At 34.1% G+C, this 25,525-nt stretch overlaps 1 protein-coding gene across 1 annotated transcript; it reads right to left on the reverse strand.

Annotated features, from left to right (window-relative positions):
* Positions 1 to 1,410: 1,410 nt before the first annotated feature.
* On the reverse strand, positions 1,411 to 23,843 carry LOC121994767. The gene is made up of 9 exons (XM_042548694.1): positions 23,677 to 23,843; positions 21,359 to 23,582; positions 20,940 to 21,054; positions 20,763 to 20,851; positions 19,354 to 19,595; positions 18,434 to 18,520; positions 15,342 to 15,441; positions 2,089 to 2,299; positions 1,411 to 2,009 (listed from the first exon to the last, which is right to left on the reverse strand). The coding sequence occupies exons 2-9, from the start codon at positions 23,438 to 23,440 to the stop codon at positions 1,411 to 1,413; spliced, it is 3,525 nt and encodes a 1,174-aa protein (XP_042404628.1). The 5' UTR covers positions 23,441 to 23,582; positions 23,677 to 23,843.
* Positions 23,844 to 25,525: the final 1,682 nt, after the last annotated feature.

Raw genomic sequence — 25,525 nt, forward strand, 5'->3', positions numbered from 1 at the left:
CATCGGAGTGTAGAGCTCAAGAAGCACGGCAATGAGAACTTAGGAAGCTCGCAATGAAGAACCCAGGGAGTTCATCCCCAATGCAATTAACGATGGTAAATCTTTGTGGCAAGGAAGCTCATCCCCTATTGCAATTAACGATGGTAAATTTTTATGTCGGGCCAACCTAACAAAGGTGGTCAACTAATCTATCGACCTTCTTTAATAGGTCAATCCTGTAATCCGAGATTTTTGTAGACACTGAAAAAAATTGAACTGAAGCATAGCCACATACACATGACCTCTGAACTAGAATGGGATTGAAATCTTAGGCATCAACCAAAAATATATATATATATACAAAATTTAAATGTATCTACATAGAAAAGGTATTTTTGCACTATAGAAACATATTGTTAATATTGTTAATAGTTATTCCTACAAAGTGTAATGATCCCACCCAAAAAAACGCTCATCCTGAAAATGCATCCCCAACCCAACAAGGTGTATTCTATCAACACCATAAATTAAAATTAAAATAATTAAATTTATAATTAAAAAAAAACACAACAGTCTTTTTTCGTCATATGAAATATAATTTATACAAACAAAGAACCATATTGACATCAAAAAGATAATAATTAAAAAAATAAATCAACAACCTTAGAATTCAACTAAAAAATACCTTCACTTCACAACTGAATCTTTCCTAATTGGCCAAGCAAGAAAACACTTTGGCATCAAAAATAAAACAATTGACAAATAAAGCAACTATTTGACTCGCTAAATGTCTACAGCCCTAAAAAGACAAAGGGTGAGACCAAATTAAAAACTAGTCATCCTGACACGGCAAAATAAAATGGAAAAGAAACAAAAGTTGCTCCGTGTACTCTTATTTTGATTGTCAAAAAAAAAAAAAAAAAAGTAGGCTGCTATATGTATGTATATGTAAGAAGACCGAGTGTCAGTCAAACTTTGCATAATTTGATGAAATATCAGAAACTAGTTGATAGTGATCAAAAAGCCAAAAAGTTAGCAGCAAAAGTTATTATTTCCAACTAGAAATAAGTTGCCAGATTTAAGAAGCATACTTACCGAACAGCAAAACCAATTTAGCCCTTCATTATTCAAGTTTGTTAGAAATTAGACACTCAGACGTGTCCATCCAAATTGTTGGTTGCAAACTATTGCTAAGAAAAATGTTTAATCAAAAACCAAATATTTTTCTGTAGTTCTTCGTATCAGGAACTTCACTAAACCACCAGTAGCAGGTTGACTGTGTTCAAAAGATACTCCAAAAAGAGAGCTGCAGCAGCTCATGTTCTCAGTGATTTTAAAGGTATAACATATTTACAAGATAAATATAACATCATTCACTAGCAAAAGTTGGCAGCTGGTCTAATAGCAACCTTTTGACGTTTACCATCTTATTCACCGAGATTCAGAACCAAACAGTGTGGCTGATCCACCAAGGAGCATAATGGATTCCATGTTTTCTCTAATGTCATGCACACGCTTGAAGGTAATAGAATCAAGACAACCACGATGATCCTCACAGGTATCTTGAAAAATCTTACACTCAATGGGAGATTTGACAGGCAAAGAGCATTTTGGATTTTGAAAAGCAGAGGCAAAAACATTGGGAGTTTGCTTGGAAACAATACCATATTCTTCCTGATTAATAGCATCAGAGGTACTGTCAATCAAAGTTTTCTGATCAGTTGTAAGATCTACTTGAGATTTATTTTCACTGTGAGAAACTGTTAAACGTCTCTTAGAATAAGTGTTCATTGACACATCACCAGCATTCTCTGATGACTTGTATTCAAAAGATTTGCAATTGATGGCCTCTGCAGGATGATCTGAACTCTTAACAGATGGCATGCTCTCTCTTTCAATTTCAGTAGCATTTCTGCAAGAGACAACAGTTTGAGCAGAGTAAGGGAATTCGAGTATGGCACAAAGGGCCTCAGAAAAATCATGAGTTGACGTTTTCTTGTGATGTTCGATGTCGTATTTAACCAATCTGACTGCAGAAACAACAAAAAATACCTAAACAGGGAGTCACAAAGAAACTAATTAAATATCAACTACATTAAACATGCTCACCTCCATCAACAGACATATTTTCTGATGAATGACTTTTCAGCAATTGCTTCTGTAATAAACCAGTGCCAGGAAACACCAATATGTTTATGGACCTGGCATCTACTTCTTGAGAAACCTCAAGAGGCCTAAAGCCAAAGACATTAATCCAAGTGTCCTTTAATTCAGAAATTGCAGGTATAACTAACTTTTCAACATTTAGAGAAGAGAGGGCCTGAATATGAGAATGAGAACAAAATAATGTCAAAGAAAAAGAAAAAAAAATTAACTAATTGAAATTTCTGAAATAAAAGACTATGCTAACTTATAACAAAACAAAGGGAAAAATGAGAAAAGCAAAACTAATGCAATAGTCAAACTAGTGCAAAAATCATGGACAAACCACATTCACAAACACGTGGGTGGAATGTGTGAACTTGTTGGAAGGACATTAAATAAATCGCTGGTGAAATCGTTAGTAACAATGTAACAGCAAATGAACTCAATTTCATACAAAACAACTCCAAAGTTACAAGCTTGAAAATATCATATGCACACATACAATCTTGTTTAACTTTCAGAAGTATCAACAATTTAAACCAATCTAATGGTTGACTAATCAGTAGTCTTGTCCATTAGCTATCTTCTTACTAAAGACAAGTCTCAGCGTCATGTAAAAGCTTGGCTCCCCTAGCCATCCGCAAGACTGCAACTAGGATTTTAGTCACCAAATAACTCACTGCTGAGGTGGTACTTCATAAATATCCTACGGCGCACCACATTAGCAGCACTTCTTTTTTTATTTCCATCATGCTACCTCTCTTCACATGCCATGCATTATAGCTTGGCCATATTTTTTGGCTCGTGATTTTCTTCCTATCTGTTACTTTACTCTTTAATTACCTTTCCTTTTTAGCTATGTGGTGCTTTAAAAATATCAGATTGGTAGGATAGAATGGAATTGATGCAAATTAAGAATTGATTTTTAAATTATGATCTAATTCAATAATTGTCTATTTTAGGTGTCAAAATTTGATACCTTTTAATTTGCAAAAAGGTTTAGGAATTTAGATTAGATTTCTAGTTTTCAAAATCATAATCAATTTATTTTCTTATCTCATTTGTTTGATTTTATTTTTCAATTTTAATTGTATTTGAGCCACTACAACTCTTTGTAATTTATCTTACTTTCAATAATAATTTTTTTCGATGAAGTTGTATCAAGTGACAATATAGTCAAAATTCCTACTTAAATTTTGATACTTCCCGACCCACCCCCCTAATTATTGTTCATGAGGACTTTATTCACATAAGGAACTGGTTGTGAGAAGCACCTGAAATGAGCGTAATCACCTTTTGCTACAATGAGCACTCTATTCATTCTCGGCGGGCACATGCCCTCGAGGAAAAACTCCTCCCACCCCTTAACCACCTAGCGGTCCGCTATAAGTTGACCACGTAATTTAGCTCCTTTCACATAACCTGGGACGGGCTGAGGGGCACCTGAGATGAGCGTAATCACCTTTTTTTTTTTATTTTGCTACAATGAGTACTCTATTCATAAAACTGGATACTTACAAAAAAATAAAAAATAATAAACACTCTATTCATCTCTCATCCAGCTTTCCTTGCTCCTTTACCTTGGCACATCCTTTTCCACATGGTCCCTTATCATCCATCACCCTCACTCTGCCATATGCTACCCTAGTCAGTCATCATTATAGCTAAGGATCAAGAACAAGGAGGAAGCATTCTCTCAACGCTTGCCTTGCGCATTGACATCCATCTCAATGGATCTATATACCCACCTTCGCTAGTATCACCATCCCGCCACCTGATTGGCTCTTCCTAACGTGATTTGCATGCGAGTATCACATGCCTCTCCAATAGCCCCGCGAAGGGTTGTCCAACACAAATTGACATCGTGAAAAGAAGCAACACCGCAGCAACTCTCTACATTCCATACTAACCCAATATCATGCAGCCACCATCCCATCTTTTCTTTTTGCTCATTGTGAGATGACCACAAGCTTCCCACGCCACCTAGCCACAAGAATCAGAGATCTGGCTACCTCCAACACAAAAGATCAAGACAATGCTCGAACGCTTTTATTAGGAGAACAAGAGAAAAATTGAGCTATCATCAATTTAATTTTATTGCAATAAGAAACAACAACAACCAAGCTTTATCCCACGAGGTGGGGTCGGCTATATAAATCCTTTTATGTCATTGAGCTCTATCTCCTACTATATCATCATCTATACTTAAATAAATATTATCTTATTTTATTGTTGATAAAAAAATCTTTTTTGGTCTTCCTCTTCCTCATTTGATATGTGTGTTTGTTATAGTTTCACATCGCTTAACTAAAGCATTTATTAGTCATCTAAATTTTATTGTAAAAAAAAAACCTCACAAAGAAAATTGGTGAAATTAAGAGGTGGACTCTATTGGTGCAATCAACCTCCAAGGTTTTAATGTTCGACAAATATATTTAAGTAAGTTTAATGGAACTTGATCATGGGAAGTCCTAGTCGTGGCTAGGCAAGGGTGGGAAGTCCTAGTCGTGGCTAGGCAAGGGTGGGAAGTCAACCGAGTGACTAGTCCTAACTGCGGTTAGGCAAGAGAAGTCCTAGTTGCAAGCTAGGAAGGGAAATCTCGATAAATCGTGGAAGCCAAGTGGATTCGATAAGTCTAGAGGACCTAATCCCTGAGTAGCCGAATACCGAGGCAAGGGAAATCTCGGTAGATCGTGGAAGCAGGTGGATTTGATAGGTCTGGAGGACCTGATCCTTGGGTAGCCGAATACTGAGTCTTGGTGAGTGAAGCCTGGTGGAGAAAACCCTAGGGGTGGTAACCTTAGGTTCTGATGAGTGAAGCCAAATGGCAAAAATCCTAGTTAGAGATAACGTTAGGTAGCGAGAAGTCTTAGGTAGCGCACGGCCGACCGGACTTGCGGATTTCGGTAAATCTAAGTTTAGATTTACCATAGTATTTTGTATTACTATTATTGTTGTTGGCTAATGTAGTATTGCAGGAAAAGTCTTAATGGATCAGGCGATCAAACACTGAGCAGGCAAAGTCCAAACAGATCTGGAGGATCAACGTTTAGCAAGTAGGTTGAGATAAACAACTGGAGGAGCGACAGTGAGGTCGTGTTTCTAAAAGGAACAACCCAAGGTCGCTGATCCAACTAAAGAAACCGGGAAGGTTTCCAAGTTGAGATCAAAACAGTTGAACTGTCTATTATTATTACTCATGCATTAGATATATTATTACTGTGCTAATATCTGTTTTGCTGGATTATTGTCTAACAATGTTTTGCAGGCTCAGCTTAATCGGTCGACTGAACAAGACCAACTCAGAGCAGATATCAGTTCAGGCCAAAACAGAGCAGGGTCCGATCAAAGCTTGATCGGTCGACCGATCCTCTAGTTCGGTCGACCGAACCCTGATGACTCAACACAATTCAAATCGAGCAAAAACAAAGAAAGAAGAGTGACTGATCGGTCGACCAAACTAGAAGATCGATCTACCGAATATTCATCACTTAATGGCGCATTAATTCCGGATCTCGACGAAAAGAGAAGGATCTCTGTTCGATCGACCCAACAAGGGGATCGGTCGACCGAACACTTTATTGTCATTAAATGCCGAAGATCGAATCAGCATAAGATCTCAGCGAAGATGGAAAGGAGCTGGTTCGGTCGACCGAACCTAAGGATCCGTCGACCGAATGTCGACGACTCTTATAAAAGTGAGCTCGAGGTCCGAGGTTGGAAAACGAAATCTGTTTGGTTCAAAGTTCATCTCTGTGCTAGCTGCTGCTGTTCGTGCTACTGCTCTACAACTCGTCTTCACACAAGCAACTACTTCGTTCAAGTGCCGACCGAGCTTCATCTTCCATATAAGTGTCGATATATTTTTATTTTAAAGCTTGCATTGTACTTAAACTCACATAAGATAGTAGGTTGTTACTATCTTATATTCTTGCATATTGTACGCACTGCTTCTTTTCGAAGTTTTTGAAAAGAAAAGTTTTAGAGGATTGCCCAACAGTGCGATCAAGGATCGTGGGCCTTGGAGTAGGAGTCGACCTAAGCTTCGAACCAAGTAACCGAACCTATTCTTTACTTTCCGCTACACGACTTCGATTTAAACGATTAAAAGAAAAGTTTTTAAAAGCGCGATATTCAACCCCCCCCCCCCCATCACACTCTTTCGATCCTACAGACTCCACTTTAAAAAGCAGATAAAAGAGTTCAACGCATTGAAAAAGGTGGATCATAATTATTTAATTTAATCATCATACACCAACCATAAAAACATATGCATCTTTTTGACTTCCATCTTAGTTTGATTTAATTATCATTAATTTTCAACTTCACATGACAATATATGATGAAAGAAAATACTCCAACTTCCACAAATTACATGAGCACAAGAGATAGAGATTTCATGGATGAGAAACATAAACAAAATTACCATCTAGATGGCAAACTTAGTTTCATAAAAATTGAAACTCTTTATGAACTTTTAAATCAAGGAATATCATATACACAAATTCATAATTGTCCCTATGCCTAGAGAATCCTCAAATTACATTCTTAAAAATAATAGTCATTATAAACCTATAAATATTTAAAACAAATGTCCTATTTTTTGACAGAAGAATGGATTTTGATGCATTTCTTGATTGTTAACAAAAATAAAAGTCTCTTTGACTATTAAGAGATTACCTTTGTTGAACGTGTACAATTTGTCAAATTTGCACTAAATGAATATGCTAAAAAATATTGACAACTTGTCCAAACAATTAGTGACTAAGGCAGACAGAAATCATTATACTTTGACACCTAAAAAAGGTAATTACCAAAATCAACTACAATTTAAATTTTAAAAGATAAATCAATTCCTACAATTTGCACCATTTAATAGATATTTCTAAAGATGATAAATACTTTATACTTTGTAAAGGACAAAACTCAAGTGATACTAATATTACACATTGAAACAAATATCCTACTTGAAGATGTGCATAACTTATTTGGTCTTCTTAGTGAGGTAGTGGAGGGAGAATAATGCGAATTAAGAATTGATTCATCTCTTTTGTGTCAAAGATAGATATTTTTTATTTGGTAAGGATGTCTTCTAATTTGTGAAGAATTTTAATATTTTAAATTTTGGAAATCATAATAAATTTATTTCTTAAGTCATGGAGTGAATTTAGATGAGTGCTTTATCCATTTATTTAATTTTATTTTTCAATTTTAGTAATATTTTAGCATCTGAAAAAGATCTTAACTTTGCGTTTGTAATTTATCTTTCTTTCAATTATTTTTTTATTTAATAAAATTGATCATGTTTGGAAGAATGGTACTTTGTGTTTACGCCCACTTATATTTGCCATATAAGAATGATAGTGTGACGTGGAGTATGCGTCAGGAATTCTGAATATTCTAAATCACACAGAAGCTTCCATATTTTCTCCATTTCCAATGGGATCTAAAACAACCATGGTCAATAGAATGGGGCAAGTATGCAATTAATATTCACTCCACTTAACAAGGATACTTGGATTTTGTTTAGGGAATCATTTTTTTATCTGCAAATGAACATAATATGCATGGCTAAAGATCACACAGTTATAATGAAAGGAAAGACAAACTTAGAAGCAATTGCAAAGAAAAAAAACAAGAGAAGGTATTGAGAATATGCATACAGAAATTTTGAAGAAGTCAAAAGTAAGGGGAAAAAATAAGAAAAACAATAATTCAGACATATTTTCCATTATTCTTTAAGAACACAAAAACAGATGTTGTAAGTTCATAATTACTAATGTATTACAGATATAAATAACTAAATAAAGTGCATAATAAATTTACTTTTTGTTATCAAGATGTATAAGAATTTAAAATACAATGAAAATAATACGAATAAAAAAAGTTTCTGCAGTTATGTTGAAGTAGAATATTTTTCGAGCTATCAGAAAAACAAAAACAACACCCTTCTTTTTTTAAATCATCAAAAGGGTCTTTCTTTTAAAAATTAACAGACTAACACTTCACTTATATTTTTCTGCCAAACATACTCCTCTACTCTCTATCTTAGAGTTGCTTTATACAAAACATGTAACGACCCAATTTTCCCTATTTCGAGTTCCAAAAGTCCTTAAAATAATTTAGAAATGTTATAGAAATATTCTAGAGATTTTTAGAAATTTTTGGAGTATTTTTATGCAATTTTTGGAGTTCGTTTGGTATTTTTACCAAGAGGAAGGAGTTTTAAAAAAAAAGAGAAGGAATATGTTGAAGCCAAGTTTTGAACCCACAACCTCGACCCGAGCCGAACCTCAGCCGAAACCAGCCCAACCAGCTGAGCTACACGATTTTTGTTAACCTTATATGGAGCGAAATATATATATGCAGTAGTTGGAACGTTTAAAATAAATTGGAATAAAAGTGCGCGACGGAGGAATCGAAGCCCAAACCTTTGATTTGGTTAAAATCTGGCCAACCAAATGGGCTGCACGTGATTTGTAAATTAAGTATGTAGCGAGATGTATTTAAGTTATTGTAAAGGGCAAAAATAAAACCTAGGTTATAAAGGGTTAAGTGTTTTTCCCCGAACCCTAAATCCCGTTTCCTCTCCTTTTCTGCGCGGCGTCGCGATTTATGCTCGGGCGAAAGAGGCGGCGGAGCTTCTCTCCGGCGGCCGGCGAAGGCTTCTTCCGGCGAATCTTGCGGATCCGAGCTCTCCTCGTCAAGGAGAACACGCGGAAAGGAAGGGATTGCTGAGGTCTTCACCTTCTCCGAACCCTAGAAGCTTTAGAGTTCTCTTTTCCGGTTGTAAGTCCAAGAACAGCGATGTAAGTGCTTCTCACCTGTGGTAGGAGTAGCTCTCGGGGTTTTGTTTTGCATTTTGTTGAACAATAGCAGCTTCCATTCTAGCATATGGTTTCAGATTTTGATCTTTGCTCTAGCAATTTAGTTTAAGCTTTGGTTCCAATCCTTTGTTGATATTTTTAGAGCACGGACAGAATGTTTAAGGGTCTCCCTTGATTGTTACAGCATGTTAATTTAAATGTATTTACCTTACATTTCAAGCATGTCCAAGTAGTCATATTTCCTTCAAGTCATAGCATGATTAAAGGATTTTTAAGGTTCAGAAATAAGTTGGTTTTACAGGAGCAGTTTTTCATTCTAACATATGGTTTTGATTTCAACCCTTGCTCTAACAATTTGGTTTAAGATTTGGTTCAGTGGATTGCAGTGCTTCATCTAGACCTGACGTTTTTTTTTTATTGGTCAACCTGCTGTTAGAATCTTGTGTGGTTGGTCCTGTACATACGGTTTTAGATCCATTGACAGTGTAGATTAGTATTTAAATTTTGAGATTCCTTTATTAAATCTGAGCATGAAACCAATAGAAAGATTGTTAACCTACTATCATGCACAAATAGATTTTATGCTCTAGATATCACAAGCCATAGATGAATGTAGTTAGTGAAAGAATCGGATAGTAGATTTGATATTCTATTCCACTTGTTAGTTGTAGATTCTGAAGTTTAGATTGTATTTATCTGCTGTTAGATGTACAGCTTTCGGTTTCTATTAGTTGAACAGTTTTAGTTTCATTGCTATCAGTTGAGCATGTGTAGCAAATTTAGTTTATATGGATACTCATGAGCAGTAGCAAATTTAGTTCGTATAGAATAGCATGAGCATGATTCACTTGCAGTAGTTGATCTTGTAATTGAATTTAATTTCCAAGATGTATTAGTTCTTAATTCTTTAGTTTTCAGCCTTTAGTTATTTATAGTTTCAGATTTCATTAAAGCATTTAGCTTTAGTTTTCTCTATATATGCAGAATTTTGTTAGCTTGATATGCAGAATTTTGATTAGTATAGTTAGCATTTCAGATTTGATGTATTTTAGCATGAAGAATTGATATACATGTGTTGGTTAGCTTTTAATAGTTCTCTAATCTAAAGCATACCGTTAGATGTCTTTGTTATTTCAATGAACCTGAACAGCCATTAACTTAAGCATGCACGGTTTAGCTTTCCTTGCTACTTAATGAGCATGCACAATTTGGTACCTGGCATGTTTGGTTAGATCTTTTATGCTATGCATAGGGCAAGAACAGCCCTCATTTCTAAAGTATGCAATTTAGATTTAAGTTTCTTTACTACCTCATTTAGCATGAACATATCTACTTTTGGATTTAGTTATGATTCTCTACTGAATTACCAAAAGATAAGTAAAAGAAAGATAAAGAAAAGAAAGGAAAAAGGCTAAGGCCTTAAGTAAAATCCTAAAGTCAAGACTTTAGGGATTTTGGCACACAAGGTGTTTATTAAATGCCAAGGCATTTTATTATAAGAAGTATTTAAAGATAAAAAGTATTTTACTTTTAAAGGGCATGTACCGGACACAAGGTCCAAGGGATGGGCTCCAAGATGCCCCTAGGCACAAGGCCTAGAAGTACCTTAGTAGTTTCGGGATTAGCTACCTCGACTCTTATTAAGGATGCGCGCAAATTGGTAAAATACCAAAGTGGTACAATGCCGGGCCCAAGAGAAGTTGATTATTATTTTGAAGTATAAAAGTAAAAGTTTTTGGAAACAAATGAAACAAACATCAAATATGTTTAGAATTAGAAAGTTTAGCTTCTTGTTATTTGAAGCATGCAGTATCAGTTTTCATTTGCTTCCTTATGAGTTTATTTGAGCATGACTATATGTCTTATCATTTAGTTGATTTCTTGCTATTAGATTATTTAGCATGATTAGCTTTATTTGCTTTTCAGCATGCAGTTATAGTTTTATTCTTGTATAGCATGAGTAGCTTTACATGTTAGCTTTTCAGTTAATATGATTTCTATGCTATTTATGAGCATGATTACATGTTTAGTATTTCAGTTAATCTGATTTATTTACTAGTAGATGAGCATGAGTAGCTTTCTTCTAAGCATTCAGATTTAGCATGTTTTTCGTTATATACATGCATATCGAGTTTTTGTGAGTAGGCAAGCACTTACTAAGCTTTTAGCTTATAGATACTACTTTCCTCCTACTGCAGATAAAGGAAAAGCTAAAGTATGAAAGGAAGGCGACAAGGTGGTGGTGATGAAGGTGTGTGATGGCTGGACTATGGAGAGATCATGAGTTTGCTAAGGAAACTATCAAGACTCCTTCTTTGGAGTTTTCTTTCAGTTATTAAATTGATAGAGATTGTTTTAGTAGTTTCCCTTTGTCTATGTTAAGTTTATTCCGCATTGTAGTTGAGTTATTTCCTATTGTTGGAGTTCTTTTGTTTACTATTGCTAGGATAGTTTATTTTTAGTTATATATAAACTGCGTGGTGATGTTATTGCTTTGTATATGTATGTACTTATGATTATTGTCACCGGTACAGGGGAGACTCTGCCGAAATTTTTCGGTAGGGTTTTCCTAGAGATTTTTAATAAACCGGTTAAGTAGAGTAGTAGATAAGTAACGGTCACTCTTAGAGAGTAGTAGTAGTAGTAAGAAGGGTGGTCGTTACAAAACATCACCACATTAAAGTTACTTTGTATGTACAAAACACAAAGTGGCTCCCAAGGCATTTTTTTCTGTGTATTTTTTGTTTTCTTTCTTTTTCTGCTTTTTTCCTTTTGTTTCCTTTTCTTCTTTTTTAATTAGCTATTAAAAAATAGAAAATAAAAATTAATTTTTTATTTAGATATTTGTTCTTTTTTCTTTTTTTCCTTTTGTTTCCTTTTCTTTTTCTATTAAAAAATAGAAAAATAATAAAGTTTTATCCCACTAAATAGGATCGGCTATATAGATCCTCCTACATTATTGAACTTTATTTCCTACTACATCATCATCTATATTTAAATAAATTTTATTTTATTTTATCATTACTAACCAAATCTTCTTTGATCTTGTCCTTCCTAGTTTAATGTGCATGTGTCCTAGTTTCATATTACAAGCATTTATGGATAATCTAAGTACATGTTTGTATCATCTTAAACGTGTCTCTTGTAATTTTTCCTCAATAGGCACAACCCAACTTTCTCTTTAATGTTCTCATTTTTTATCTTGTCTTTCCTCGTATGTCCACACATCCACCTTAATATCCTCATCTCTGCGACTTTCATTTTACGTTCGTATGCTCGAGTCATAGTTCAACATTCAATTTCATATAACCTACTAATCTAATTGTCATTTTGTAAAACTTCATTTAAAATTTTGAGATACTTACGATCATAAAGAACACTTGGTATTCTCCATTTCAATCATCTTATTTGCACTCTATATAAAACATCTCTCTTAATCTCATTATCCTTTTGAGAAAATGATCTTAAATACTTAAAGCTCTCACTTATAAGTAACTTGTCATCTCTGATCATACTAAACTAGAATTCCATATATTTTATTTTTACTCTTAACCTCAAACTATTCACTTAAAGTGTTTCCCACAAAGACTCAAATTTAGCATTTACTCTTTCACGTATTTTATCTACCTAAACAATATTATTTGCAAACAACATACACCATGATAACACATCTTGGATATGTCAAGTGAGAGTATTCATGATTAGTGTAAAAAGATAGAGACTTAAAACTAAGTCATATCTTTATAGGAAATGTTTCGTTTAACCCGTTCGAGTCATCACTCTTGTCGTTACATTCTCATGCATATCCTTAATTATTTCAATATGCGTTATACTAACACTTTTTTTTTTTGAGTTCTCTACATAATTTCTCTCACAATTCTATCATAAACTTTTTATAGATCGACGAATATCATGTGTAACTCTTGTTTCTTTCCCCGATGTTTTTTAATTTATTTTCTAAAAAAAGGTATAACTTCTATTACCAAATTTTAAGGCATGAATCTGATTTGATTATCATGGTCTCCTTCCCTAGTCTTTTATTTCTCTCTTTCCTAAAATTTTGTGGTATGACCCATGAGCTTAATACCCTATAATTTGTATAATTTTGTACATCTCCTTTGTTTTTATAAGGGGACTAGAATATTTGCTCTCCACTTTTTTTCCATTTTCAATATCAGTTTGAATAACTTCATAAATTATTCAAAACCCTTCTTCCCAAGGCACCTTCGTACCTCTATCAAAATATCTTGTTTAACCATTTTTTTATTTTTTTATTTCATTTAAAGTCTATTCTACTTCTAAAATTTGAATCTACAATAAAAATTTAAATTTTTATATTCATATATCTACTTAAATTACTTAAGTTAAGTTAATCACCTAAACCTTCATTAAAAGATTGATGAAAATACTTCTTGCATAGCTCTTTTATTTATTCATCATTCGTTAGTACTCTATTGCATTTATCTTTAAAACTTCTTATTTGATAAGATGTCTTGTTTTCCTCTCTCTTGCTTTAACTATTCTATGAATGTCTCTTTCACATTTGTATCCGATTGTCAATATAAGCATTTGAAAGTTTCATTCTTGGCTTACTCACTAACTTTTAAATCTATTTCTTACCTACTACATACTTTTTCAAATTTTCATGTATAATAACTTATAAAGTATTCATTTTTCTTTCACTTTCTCTTGTATTTTCTCATTCCACCACCAAGATTTTTTACTCAGTGCACATCCTTTTAACTCACCAAGTAAGTTCTTGGCCATCATTTTCAAATTTAATGTCAATTTATCCCATGTCATATTTAAGTCGCCACGTATTTCGCCTAACATTTATGCTCCTACCGTCTCTTTAAATATACTTTATTTTTTGTCCTTTAACTTTCACCACCTGATTATAAGATTCGTGCACATTTACATGTTATTGATGATATGTTTGAGAGGCATATCTAATCTTACAAACCTATATTGAGTAGTTGAATTTTCTCTAAGGATGACCTTGCAATTTTTATAAATTTTTTTATCTTCTTCTTGACTATAAGAAAGTTAATTTAAGACTTATTGTTCTCACTTTTGAAAGTAACCAAATGCTCTCTTTTCTTGAAACACATTAAATATTCTAATTTCATATGCTATCATAAAATTCAATATAATTTTTCCTTCTTCATTTCTCATTCCAAAATCATAACCCTCATGTACCCTATCATATTTTTCGTTTCTTATTCCTAAATGCTCATTTAGATCTCCTATTAAAATCATCTCATTTGGCATAATTTTGTGCGCTACCTCATATCTAGTTTTTCTGAAAACCTATATTTGGTGTCTTCTTCTAATCTTAATTGAGGTGCATTACATTAATACTTTCTTTCTCCATCATTATCTTAAGAGTTATAATCCTATCCCCTTTCTAACTACTTTTGTTACTTCATTTTTTATTTCTCTTTTCTATGTATTATAACTTAAAACTTGAGTTCTCTATCATCTTTGTCTGCTCTTATGCTCATTTTGTATCTTATAAACACAAGATACAAAATTTTCATTGTATCCACGACCTCCATTGTTTTACTAGGAAACATTCCTGCTGTTTCATATTCCAATTTAAGACAATTTTCATTTATATAATATTTGTTCTTATCTAACCTATGACATGAAAATTCTTGTATATTTAAAATTATACTCAAGTTCTCATTTAGATGTAGCAGTCTTTGCCAAGATATTGAAGTCGAACCCTACAACATTGTTTCAGATGCATTCGTAAAACATTTGCATGTGTTTGAGTTGGTCGGCTAACCTAACGTAACTCTCAACATTTTTCATTCGGACTTAGAATTAGCATTGGTTGTTTTAAAAAACAACTAAAAAAGAGAGACGAAAAATCACATTGGAGCTGCTTTGCAAAGTAGCTCTAAGATGGAGCTGTTTTGGTCAAAGCAGCTCCAAGGGAGTGGTGTTTTGTACAAAACAACTCCAAGGTATAACACAGAGGGTATTTTTAGTAGAAATATAAGTAGGGCGTTGTCTTAATAATTTTTAAAAGAGAGATGCCTTTTTGATGATATGAATAAAGAAAGCACTCTTTTGATTTTCTATCATCTATATATTCATATAATTAATACTCTTCCTTGATGTGTGTGTGTGTGTGTGTGTGTGTTATAATCTAAATCCAACAAATGAATAGATGAGATAATATTATTGTCAAAAGTATGATTTGGACTTGAGGCTTCCACTTTCTATAAAGTTGATTGGCTATATGGAATTAGAAAGAGAGAAAATATATATATAGTCAAGATCTACATGAATCTGTAGTAGGATTCAGAATCAAAAGAATGGAACAATATAAATTCCCATTTGCTTTTTTTTCTATAAAAGATTGCTAAAGAAAGCACTTACTGATTCAATTCCACTAAGAAGTTGACGGCACATCCCTTGGCGTCTGTACATGTTTCTGGTCCCAATAAAAGGCATTTCTGCAAATCTGGTTCCAAAAATTCTGTTTGACACAATAAAATTTACAAAACTCAGTATCATGTTTAAGCAAATAGGACATGCAAAAAGGAATCCAAGTTCTAATGATACCTTTAACTATTCAAAGAAAACTTACCCTTTTGATTGCAATTTAACTTAATATTGTTTGCAAATAATAGCTTTGCTATCTTGGTAAGATCAAATACCGGTGCATCAATTACTATGGTGATTATCCATAATAGGTTGTTAGGTTTGCCAATATTGCCCAATTGAGTCATAATCATAAAATCTAGGTTAAGCATGGAATTTGACTTGTCAGGTTCCATCCACCAATAAACCTACACAAACTACCAGCGACTAATGTGCCCTGACCAGACTTTTTGACATCTTAACTGAATGAATCGAACCCAACCAAGCATCAAGAGAAAGAGAAGAAACAAAACTATAGGAAGAGCAAGAAGGGTTAACTGCAATACTACCCATGGGGCAATAACAGCAAACTATTAGGTTGACAACATTCATTATGATAGCTATTAACCAACATTATAGACAACATTTGTGGAAAGTAATTATAAAAAAACGTGGTTGTAAATGGATAATAAGAACAAGAGAATTAATTGATCAGATGAAGAGGAATGAAGAGCATGGGAAGGGAAGAAAAGGGGAAAACTACTCTGTTTGGAGATGGGAAATGTAGTTTAGACAGTAATTTAAAACATAGTTGTAAAAATTATCCAATATCAATATGAAAGGCCAATCCAATCATTGGAAGAAGTTGAGCATGTCATGCAGATCTAAAAATATAGATAAATAAAATAAAAAACACAGTAAATTTTTTTTAAAAAAAAAAAAGAGATTCAAAGAAGTTATGTAGCAATAAGTTAAATTTTACAGGATGATGACATTTTGTCAAATTCAGAACAAAAATGGATGAATCAGTTAAAATTTGATTGAACTGATTTGAAAAATCAACAATATAACCAAATTCTCAAGGATCCCAGTCTGAATCCTAGCGAACTCACATGCCAAAATGAGAAACTCGACGCTCAATTGAATCTCAACTTGAATTTCTCAACTTTTTTGTAGCTTCATGGTGGCAAAAGGTGAATACGCTCACCCCAATGCCACCACCAACCCGTCCCAAGGTCAACACAGAGGAGATAACTTTTTTGCAGCTTCAGATTTGCTGCAAGCTTGCCTATTGCTTGTTCAAACTACCGCACCATCTCTCTCACATGCACAATACTGACAAGAAACATTGTATCGATCGAATGAGAATGCAGTAACCTCTCTTAATTAATATTGCCCTAAATACTCTCTTTCCTTTGAATAAAACTCAATGCAAATATATTGGACACAACTAATCCTATAATATAGAATGATTATATTATACAAGTTTATTCAAAAAAAAATTAATAATCTAATATTACTCGGTAATTCTATATCAATAATATGATATTTGTTATTGATTGTCACTTTTTTATTGTCGATTATTATTCATTAATATGCAAATTTATAATATCATGCAATCAAATAATAATCTAATAAAAGTTTAACTTAGTAAAGACCGAATACATTAAATTTAAGTTTAATAGTATTAAATGTAGTAGGGAAATTGTTAGAAGAGAAGTTGGTGAGTTATCTATAATGAGAGTTTTAAATACTTAAGATTTTTTTTCAAAAAGACGAAGGGATTAATAGAGATATGTTACATAAATTACAAGTAAGATGGTTGAAATGGAAGAGAGAATAGTATCTCTAAAGCTTAAAAGGAAGTTTTACGGTTAGACTTGCTATGTTATATGGAGTTCATATGAAGCGAACACATAAGCAAAAGATGAGAATCACAAAGATGAGTGATGAAGTGGATGTGAGGATAAGATATAAGACCATTAAAGTGAAAGTGAAAATGACGTCTATTGAAGAAAAACTACTAGAAATGCGTTTAGGATGGCAAGAACATACTTAGACAACCAATAAATGACATGGCTTAACGATGTGAAAATACAATAAACACGCACATTAATCAACAAAGAGGCAGACTAAAGAAGACTTGATTAATAACGATAATCAGGATAAAATTCATTTAAATATATATGAGGATATAATAGGAGATAGAATCTAATAGTGTAGATGATCCACAGTCAATCCCATTTATTGGGGCAAACGTTTGATTATTTTTGTTGTACTATGTACTATTAATAATATAATATTTAACAATACACAATGGGTATTCTTTTAAGGATTTGTTAACCTCTTTCACAATGTCAAATTATAAAATAGTTACTTTTTATCTCTTTTATTTTTCCTATAAAATTTGATTTTGCTGATCCAACCATTTCATACAATCTGAATTTATATCTTTTTATTATTTCTACCAATTGCGATAATCTTGATTTGAAAGTATTGCTTCAACATAGGAAAATTAATAGCTATCAATAAATTGCAACTTTGCAACTAAAAAAGATAAGATGCTAGAAATCTAGTAAACTTGAAGAAAATCAATCAGATAGCATCAACTTGCAGGTTAGATAAGTTATAGTCACCATACAAATCTCATTAGAACTAAGACTTCCACATAGAAAGCTCATGAAGGACAAAAATTATGGTTCCTTTAAGAGAACATTTGCCCAAGATACAAAACAAATCTAAGGTATTGCCATCAGACACAGAAATGCAATTAAAAAAGATAAGATGCTAGAAATCTAGTAAACTTGAAGAAAATCAATCAGATAGCATCAATTTGCAGGTTAGATAAGTTATAGTCAACCATACAAATCTCATTAGAAATAAGACTTCCACATAACAAGTTCATGAAGGACAAGAATTATGGTTCCTTTAAGAGAACATTTGCCCAAGATACAAAACAAATCTAAGGTATTGCCATCAGACATTGAAATGTTTAGGGAAGTGTGACTGAAATGTTTAGGGAAGTGTGACGTAGAGAAGGTTAACTCACAAACTAGTTGTCAAAAACATCATCAGTACAGTTTAAGAGAACAAACATATGTGTGTACCTAATGGATGCCACAGAGATGATTTCGTCTTCTCTTTCCAAAGTAAATGTGTAGAAACCTTGAAAGTTCATCCGACGCAAATTGGATCTGCCCAGGAAGGCAAAGTTAAACATGGAGAAAAGTTAGGTACAAGGTATACATTAAAAGCAAAAACATAGTATCATAACAGGTAGAAAAGCAAAGGAATAGAGATGAATTTCATAATATTGACATTCGGTTAGTAGCTGCAAATGTAACTTGCAGCATATAGCCTATTCGGAGGCATATGGCTCCTCTCAAATGGCCCACAAGCAGCAAGAAATGTAACTTCAAAAAGCTAAAAGTCACATTTGTGGCATGCAAGAAATGTATAAAAAAGAAATATATATATATATATATATATATATATATATCATCAGATGGTGGTTGAGGCATTGACCTTTTCATACAACTGCGGATCATGTTAGATGTTGCAAAAAAGATCCATGCATCAAATTGACAAACCTAGTGAACTTTTAAAAGGAAAAAAAATCAAAATATATTTAAATATATAACAAAAAGTGCAAACTATAGTTGAAGAATCTTCAAAATATATGAATAAAAATATTACACTGAATTATTTAGCTAGGATTAAATGTGAAATGATATCATCTTTCTATATATAAAAAAGAAGAAAACTAATAAAAAAAGAGAATTTGGAAGATTGTAATAATGATAAAAAAATTCTTTTTGACCAAATTGTAATTTTAAATTGTAATTATATTCAAATAAATGATTCGCTAGTTCTCATGCATGGTAACCATTGTTAGTTAATGAACAGCTATAATGTTGAACATAATAAAAGCGTGATAGCATCGTCACCAGTTCCAACTATTTGGGATCTTATCACTTGATGAAACTCTACAAAGTTAAATCATTAATAATGTGTGATTGATGCTTACCTACAATTATACACAACACCATGGATAAGGTTAATGCCACTTCTCTTATCAACAATTGGAAGAAAGCATTCGTTCATAACTGCAAAGGCAACTGCAATCTTTGAATTGCATTCCACTCCTTGACGCGACCTTAATGCCAATTCAGAGGAATCCACATCATCAAAACACCTAACAACACTCCATGACAATCCTGCGTCAATATCATGTTTCGTCCCAAGAAGCTCCTGTAATCCACTGAAAACCTGCAGCAACCATAATTAGCATAGCGTAGTTTGGACCAAAAGAAACATGAACATAACAATTATAACTAACAAACTATAACTTTAGAACATTTTGGAAAATTATCTTCACAACCTTCCCTAATCGATATTCTAGCGGATTGTCCGTTTCATCAGAACTTTATGTGAAATAATGTTTGCAAAAAAAAAAATGGTGCCATATTAAACATGAACATAAATTATTATTAAAATTTAACGTTAAATAAGAAAATTAAACAATACCTAGAGATTCACCCATGCCCCATTTTAAAAAAGAAAAAGGATTTTGAGTGAGCAAGAACTTCTCATTCTGTACTTTGTTACTTGATCCAGTGAGCATGCCCCATTTTAAAGAGGCGCATGCTCCAATTGTATATAGCACATGCATGAAGCTTTCATTCTGCTAGGTTCAAACAAAGCTTTGTCTCAAATATAATAGGTCGAGCAACATTAAAAATTCTCCAAAGATAGATATAGACCATGTAAGTTTCTTCACTTAAGAAACTTAAGGTTACCAATTATAATAATGTTATAGAATATAAGGAATTAAAATGTTATGCATAATCTAGAAGAGAATGATCAAAAATGAAATAACTACTTTCATATATGCTTCAAGGCTATGCGGTTCTTCCTCAAAGTTGTTAATGCAATCATAAAAGAGAATAAATAAATAAAATACCTACGGTGCACAATCAGTTTCTTTGAGTTTTACATCAAAATGCTGTTTATTTTACTGAAAATGTAGACATGAACATTGCAAATGAAAACATCGAGAAAGGGGCCCAAGCATGACCAGATATATTGTTGCCATATGAAAGGAAAAAATATTAAACCTATAAAATGAAGACATCAAGGACATAATATGCTAATCTAAAGGTCTTCCTCATATCTGTAATGCATATCATGGTTGTTCCTAACACATTATAACTTAATACGCATAAGGCTATAACATGATATCAAAATTGTTATTCACCTAATTGAAAGAGAGGCATCCAAGCACATGGAAATAGACATTTGATGTACCAAAGTTATCATAATAAGCATGCAAAAGTATAACTTGACTTTTTCAAATAATTTTAAAGCTGAACAAGATAGAGAAATCAAAAAGCAAATATATGGACAAATAAATTCATAAAAAGGCAGCATTTGTACCATTCTACAACTTTTAGCACAAAAGGAAATGGTAGGACACTTGGGAATGGCAGAATCAGATTCAGGGCAGGGAGTACAGTCTTTATGATCTGCAAAATCCATTACAGGTGACTCCAGATCTCATTGATTATATAAGAACATCTTATTCAAGAAAACATAACAGGAGAAAATTCATACATCTTGCCTCACACTGATGGCATGAAAATAAAACTGCCCCATCACTTCCTCCACTAGGAATGCCACAGTACTTACAGCAGCAGTTTGTGCAGTACCAATCTCCAGGAGGCGGCTTCTGGACATTCATGGCAATTGAACCAAAACACAAAGTTACTACCAGGACTGAGCTCATAGGTGAAAATGAAGCAAACAATATGGCAATCAAGAATATGGAATTTCAGTAAAATCCAATCTTAAAATGAATATTAGATGCAGTTTTTTTCCACCAACAAAAATGGAACAGGAGAATAATGTCATAAATAGAGGAGGATAAAGCTAACGTTGCATATGTTTCTCTAACAGCTACTTTCATAATTGCAATACCAGATATATCAACAAGTTCAAAAAAAAGAAGAGAAATGTTCTTCTATTTGATGCACCTCAATGCCCAAGCAGTTCAGATGAAATGTTGAAGGACAGGCATCACAACACATTAAGGAACCACCATCACCACAGATACCACAGATATCATCATTAGGGTCTTCACAGCTGACATCAAAATAATAGTATCCTTGTCGTTCAGACTCAACCTGTTTTTTCCATGCCTCAATCTTGCACAGGAACAGGGAAATTTCTCCATCCTCCAGAAATATATTTTGTGAAGGATGCAGGAGTTCGCTACCAGCATGAAGCTCAAACTCCGATATTGGTAGGATTTTGCGACAACAGCTGCAGTTAATACCTTCTCTAGTAATCCAGCCTTCCAACATTGTTTTAGTCTTTTGTTGGTTCATATACTTCACTTTTCCATTAATTGGCAATACACCCATATCTATCATCCAAGAAAGAATTGTCCGTTTCCAGACATACGGAACGTAGTCTGCGTCATCAGCTTCTAACTCATTGTGACCACCACGAACCAAGATGGTGTGTCCACCCCTTTTGTTTATTAATCCTTTGTGAAGATTCTTATGAGATGTGGAATTATAAGAAAATTTTGAGTTTGAAGCCAGTTTACCCTTAACCTGATCTCTAAGATGGCTCTTGTAAGAAGCTTGCTTTACCCTCTTCATTCTGCCCTCCTGGAATTTTTCAGTCTCTTCTGCCTTTCTTCTTCTCTTGTTAACAACAACTCTCTTCAATAAAGCAAGGGACTCCAGAGGTACAACAGATTGACTAGCAGAAGTTCTAGAGCTCCTTCCAGAAGAAGTCTTGCCCACCACATTGTTTGTTATACTTAATTTGTTTTGATAAATTGCATAAGCCTTTGTGATTGACCAATAACCACTACCACCTTCAGGCGGTATGTAAACAGAATCCTCATAGTTTCTGCCCCTTCTTGGCCTAAGATCTATTGTCCAACCAGAAGCTACAAGTATACTTTTTATCTGTGCTCTAAGTTTCTGCTTTTCTGTAATGTGAGATACACCTCCAACCTTTGATGCTTGTTTTTTCTTGAAAGATGTTTCTGTACTGGATCTACTCTTTGTTCTCAAAGCAGTTTTGCTCTTTGCAGTGTCTGCTACTCTCCTTTTTTCTCGGTCAGGAGAAACAATTTTCTGTTGTTTTTTAGGTTCGCCGGATCCACTCTTCTTGGGGATCTCATGTTTTGACCTACTCAATTCATTTTTACTCATTGTGCTAGTAAAATTTGAATTTTCGTCAACCCTTTCAGATGGAGAAAGAGCTGGTTCATTCAATGTGGCCCGGGCAAGAAAAACAGAGTTTATATCCTTTGGGATCCCCCCCTTGTATTTCCTCCTAATATAATATTTCTCAAACCCACCCACTTTATTACTACGTAGGACCCTCAAGTCATCATCAGCTTTCCCTTGCACCTTCAGAGTACGGTCTTGGGATCGTGAAATGTCAATTTCGGCTCTTCTGTCACCCGCGCCACCGCTAGTATGATGATCGTTGCCCCCGAGTTTCTGAAAATTACCTGGTGATTTCATCGACTTTGTGTTTTCAGCTCCCTCCTTTCCAGCCTTTTCTGGACTTATCTGTATTTGGTTTTCGCCCACTCCAGCCACCTTTCTATTTGCAGGCACTAGGGGATCGGAACCACCAACTATGCCTGCATTTGTCTCTATTTTATCAGTACCAGATTGTGAAATAAGAGTTTGCGGCGGCTTGTTAACGTCAAGTAGAGATTTATCCTTTTCACCTTGTTCCCAGAAATCCAATTTGATCATCTTTGAAGGGACCTCAGCATCAGTGTTACCACGCTGCTTTGTAACAAACTCTGCCTCAGCAACTTGTTTATTATCAGAGACAGAAATCTCTTCTGAAGCAAAAAACTCCTTTTTCTTCTTCTCCACATCCGCCGTCTCATTCCGACTGCCTTCGCCACAGAATGAGCTGTATCCAACTCCACAGTCCACCTCATCTACTGGGTCCAGCTGCGAAGTACTCGAACCTAACTTCCGTTTCATTTCCCTCCTCTTCGTGTCATTGGCATCCCTCGGCGCAGAGACGCCATTCCCTCTTCGCTTTTTCACCGCGCATCCCTTCTTCCCCATCGAGAAAATGGAAGAGAAACCCTACCTATCCACCAAACAGAACTCGCAGTGAATCCAATGCAAGCCGACAGGCCTACGGAGCCGAGCGACGAATGATAAGGGATCTCAACACGCCGACCTAGCCAAAGGAGCAAACACGATTCTGATTCCAAAACAAGAACAAAGAAACAAAACGAAATATTAGATCAGAAGAAGTCCGACGGAAGCAGCGTATCAAGCAGCGGAGCCAGACATACCTCGAACTAAGGAGACTCCTCCGGGAACTGGTGAGAATGGGGAAATGAAAACCAAGGCGGCGAATGGATCTGCCGGATTGGATAGAAGGTTTTGCTGACCCGAGACCGCGCGGCGAAGTGGCAGAGGAGTGCTCAGAATGGCGGCCGGGAGGTTGCGGTCGCGTGTTACCGACTTACCGTGCTCTGAGCAGCCATGGCTCTGGGACGGGCACCGCGATTTTTTACTCTCTTTTTGTCATTTATTTTTCAATTGTGTAATTATTAATAGGTTAAAAACAGAGAGAGAGAGGACTCCAGTTTCCCTCCATCGGCAGACTCGCTCGTCTTCGATTTGGCAGATTGTATGGTCCCTCCAAATACTATTGGATATAATTGTGGGCCCAACCAGGGACTAGTTAGTAATCCCTCAGGATGATGTGGCAGGTAAATGAATGAGTATTAAACCGAGTACGGTTGATAGAACGATTTTGATTTTGGTATATTGATAGTGACTCAAATCACTGTCACGCATACCATTTGTTATTAGTATTTTGTTTCATATAATTTTCACTTGTGTAATTATTACTGGGTTAAGAAAGAGAGAAAGAAAGAACAGCCACCGACTCTTAGTTCCAGTTTCCCTCCCTCACTGGACTTGCTCGCCTTCGATTTTACAGGATTTATGGTCCCTCCCAACACTATTGGATATAATTGTCAGCCCAAGCAGGGACTACTTAGGAATCCGTCAGGATGATGTGGCAGGTAAATGGATGACTATAAAACTGCGTAGACTGAATAATAGAACGATTTTGATTTTAGTAAACTGATAAGGACTCAAGTCCCTATACGCCACACTATTTGTTATTAGTATTTTTTTCATTTATTTTAATTGTGTAATTATTAAGGGAAAAATACTTTTAACTTCTTATTTTGACTTATTTTATATTAAGTAGTATTTTATCTCTTATATTTCAAAAAATATTTAATCAAAGTCAAATGTAAAAAAATTATTAAAGATAATTATATCCTTAGTTTTTTGATATTTTTTTATAATATTAAGTAGAAAAAAATATATTATATTGTTGTGAAAAATAATTACATATGTTTTCGAAGTCGACTTTTTAATTATTGATTAGTTGATCGATCGTGTACACAGAGAAAAAAATATACATAAAAGGATAAAAAAATATAGAAACATTCAGCGATAGTGTCCTTCATCACTCGCTCGGATCTATGATTGATATTGATTTGTCAGTGTGTCCACTCTCAATGTACTATAAAGCAAAGTTTGTTAGTTGGATTAGAGTTGTCAGTGTTATCCTCCTTGATGGTCAAATCAATGATAAACTGAAATGTGAGACTCGTGTTCATATATGAAAAACACAAAAGAGTTAGAAGAAGATAAATAAATTTACCTTCGCATAAGAAAAGAAAATTATACGTTTTACTTATTTTAGTGAAACCTTATATAATCATAGGCAGATCTAAAATTTTAAATTTAAAGGGAAGTGATGAAAATAATTATTATATTTTGTATTCAGAGGCTACGCAACTTGGGCGACCAAAATATATTTTTTAAACTACTTAAGTTTATTTTATTCGTATAATTAAGTATTAATCTTTATATATTATTGGAGGTTACATACAATTTATTTATTTTAATTAGTAAATTAAAGCACATGTTGAAAATTTTAAGTAGAACCTTAAATTGTCTAGAATTAGTTCGAATATCAATAAATGAAATAGAAATAGACGTAAATTATCAAGAGGGGTGGAATAGAAAGAGAGGAGATCCTCTAGGGATGTTCCCTTTCCATGCATTGGTGGAGATGCATGGTCCCCACCTATTTTATAAGTGGAGGTCATGCAT

This window comes from Zingiber officinale, chromosome 6A (genome assembly GCF_018446385.1).
Source record: "Zingiber officinale cultivar Zhangliang chromosome 6A, Zo_v1.1, whole genome shotgun sequence".
In the NCBI taxonomy this organism is placed as follows: domain Eukaryota; kingdom Viridiplantae; phylum Streptophyta; class Magnoliopsida; order Zingiberales; family Zingiberaceae; genus Zingiber; species Zingiber officinale.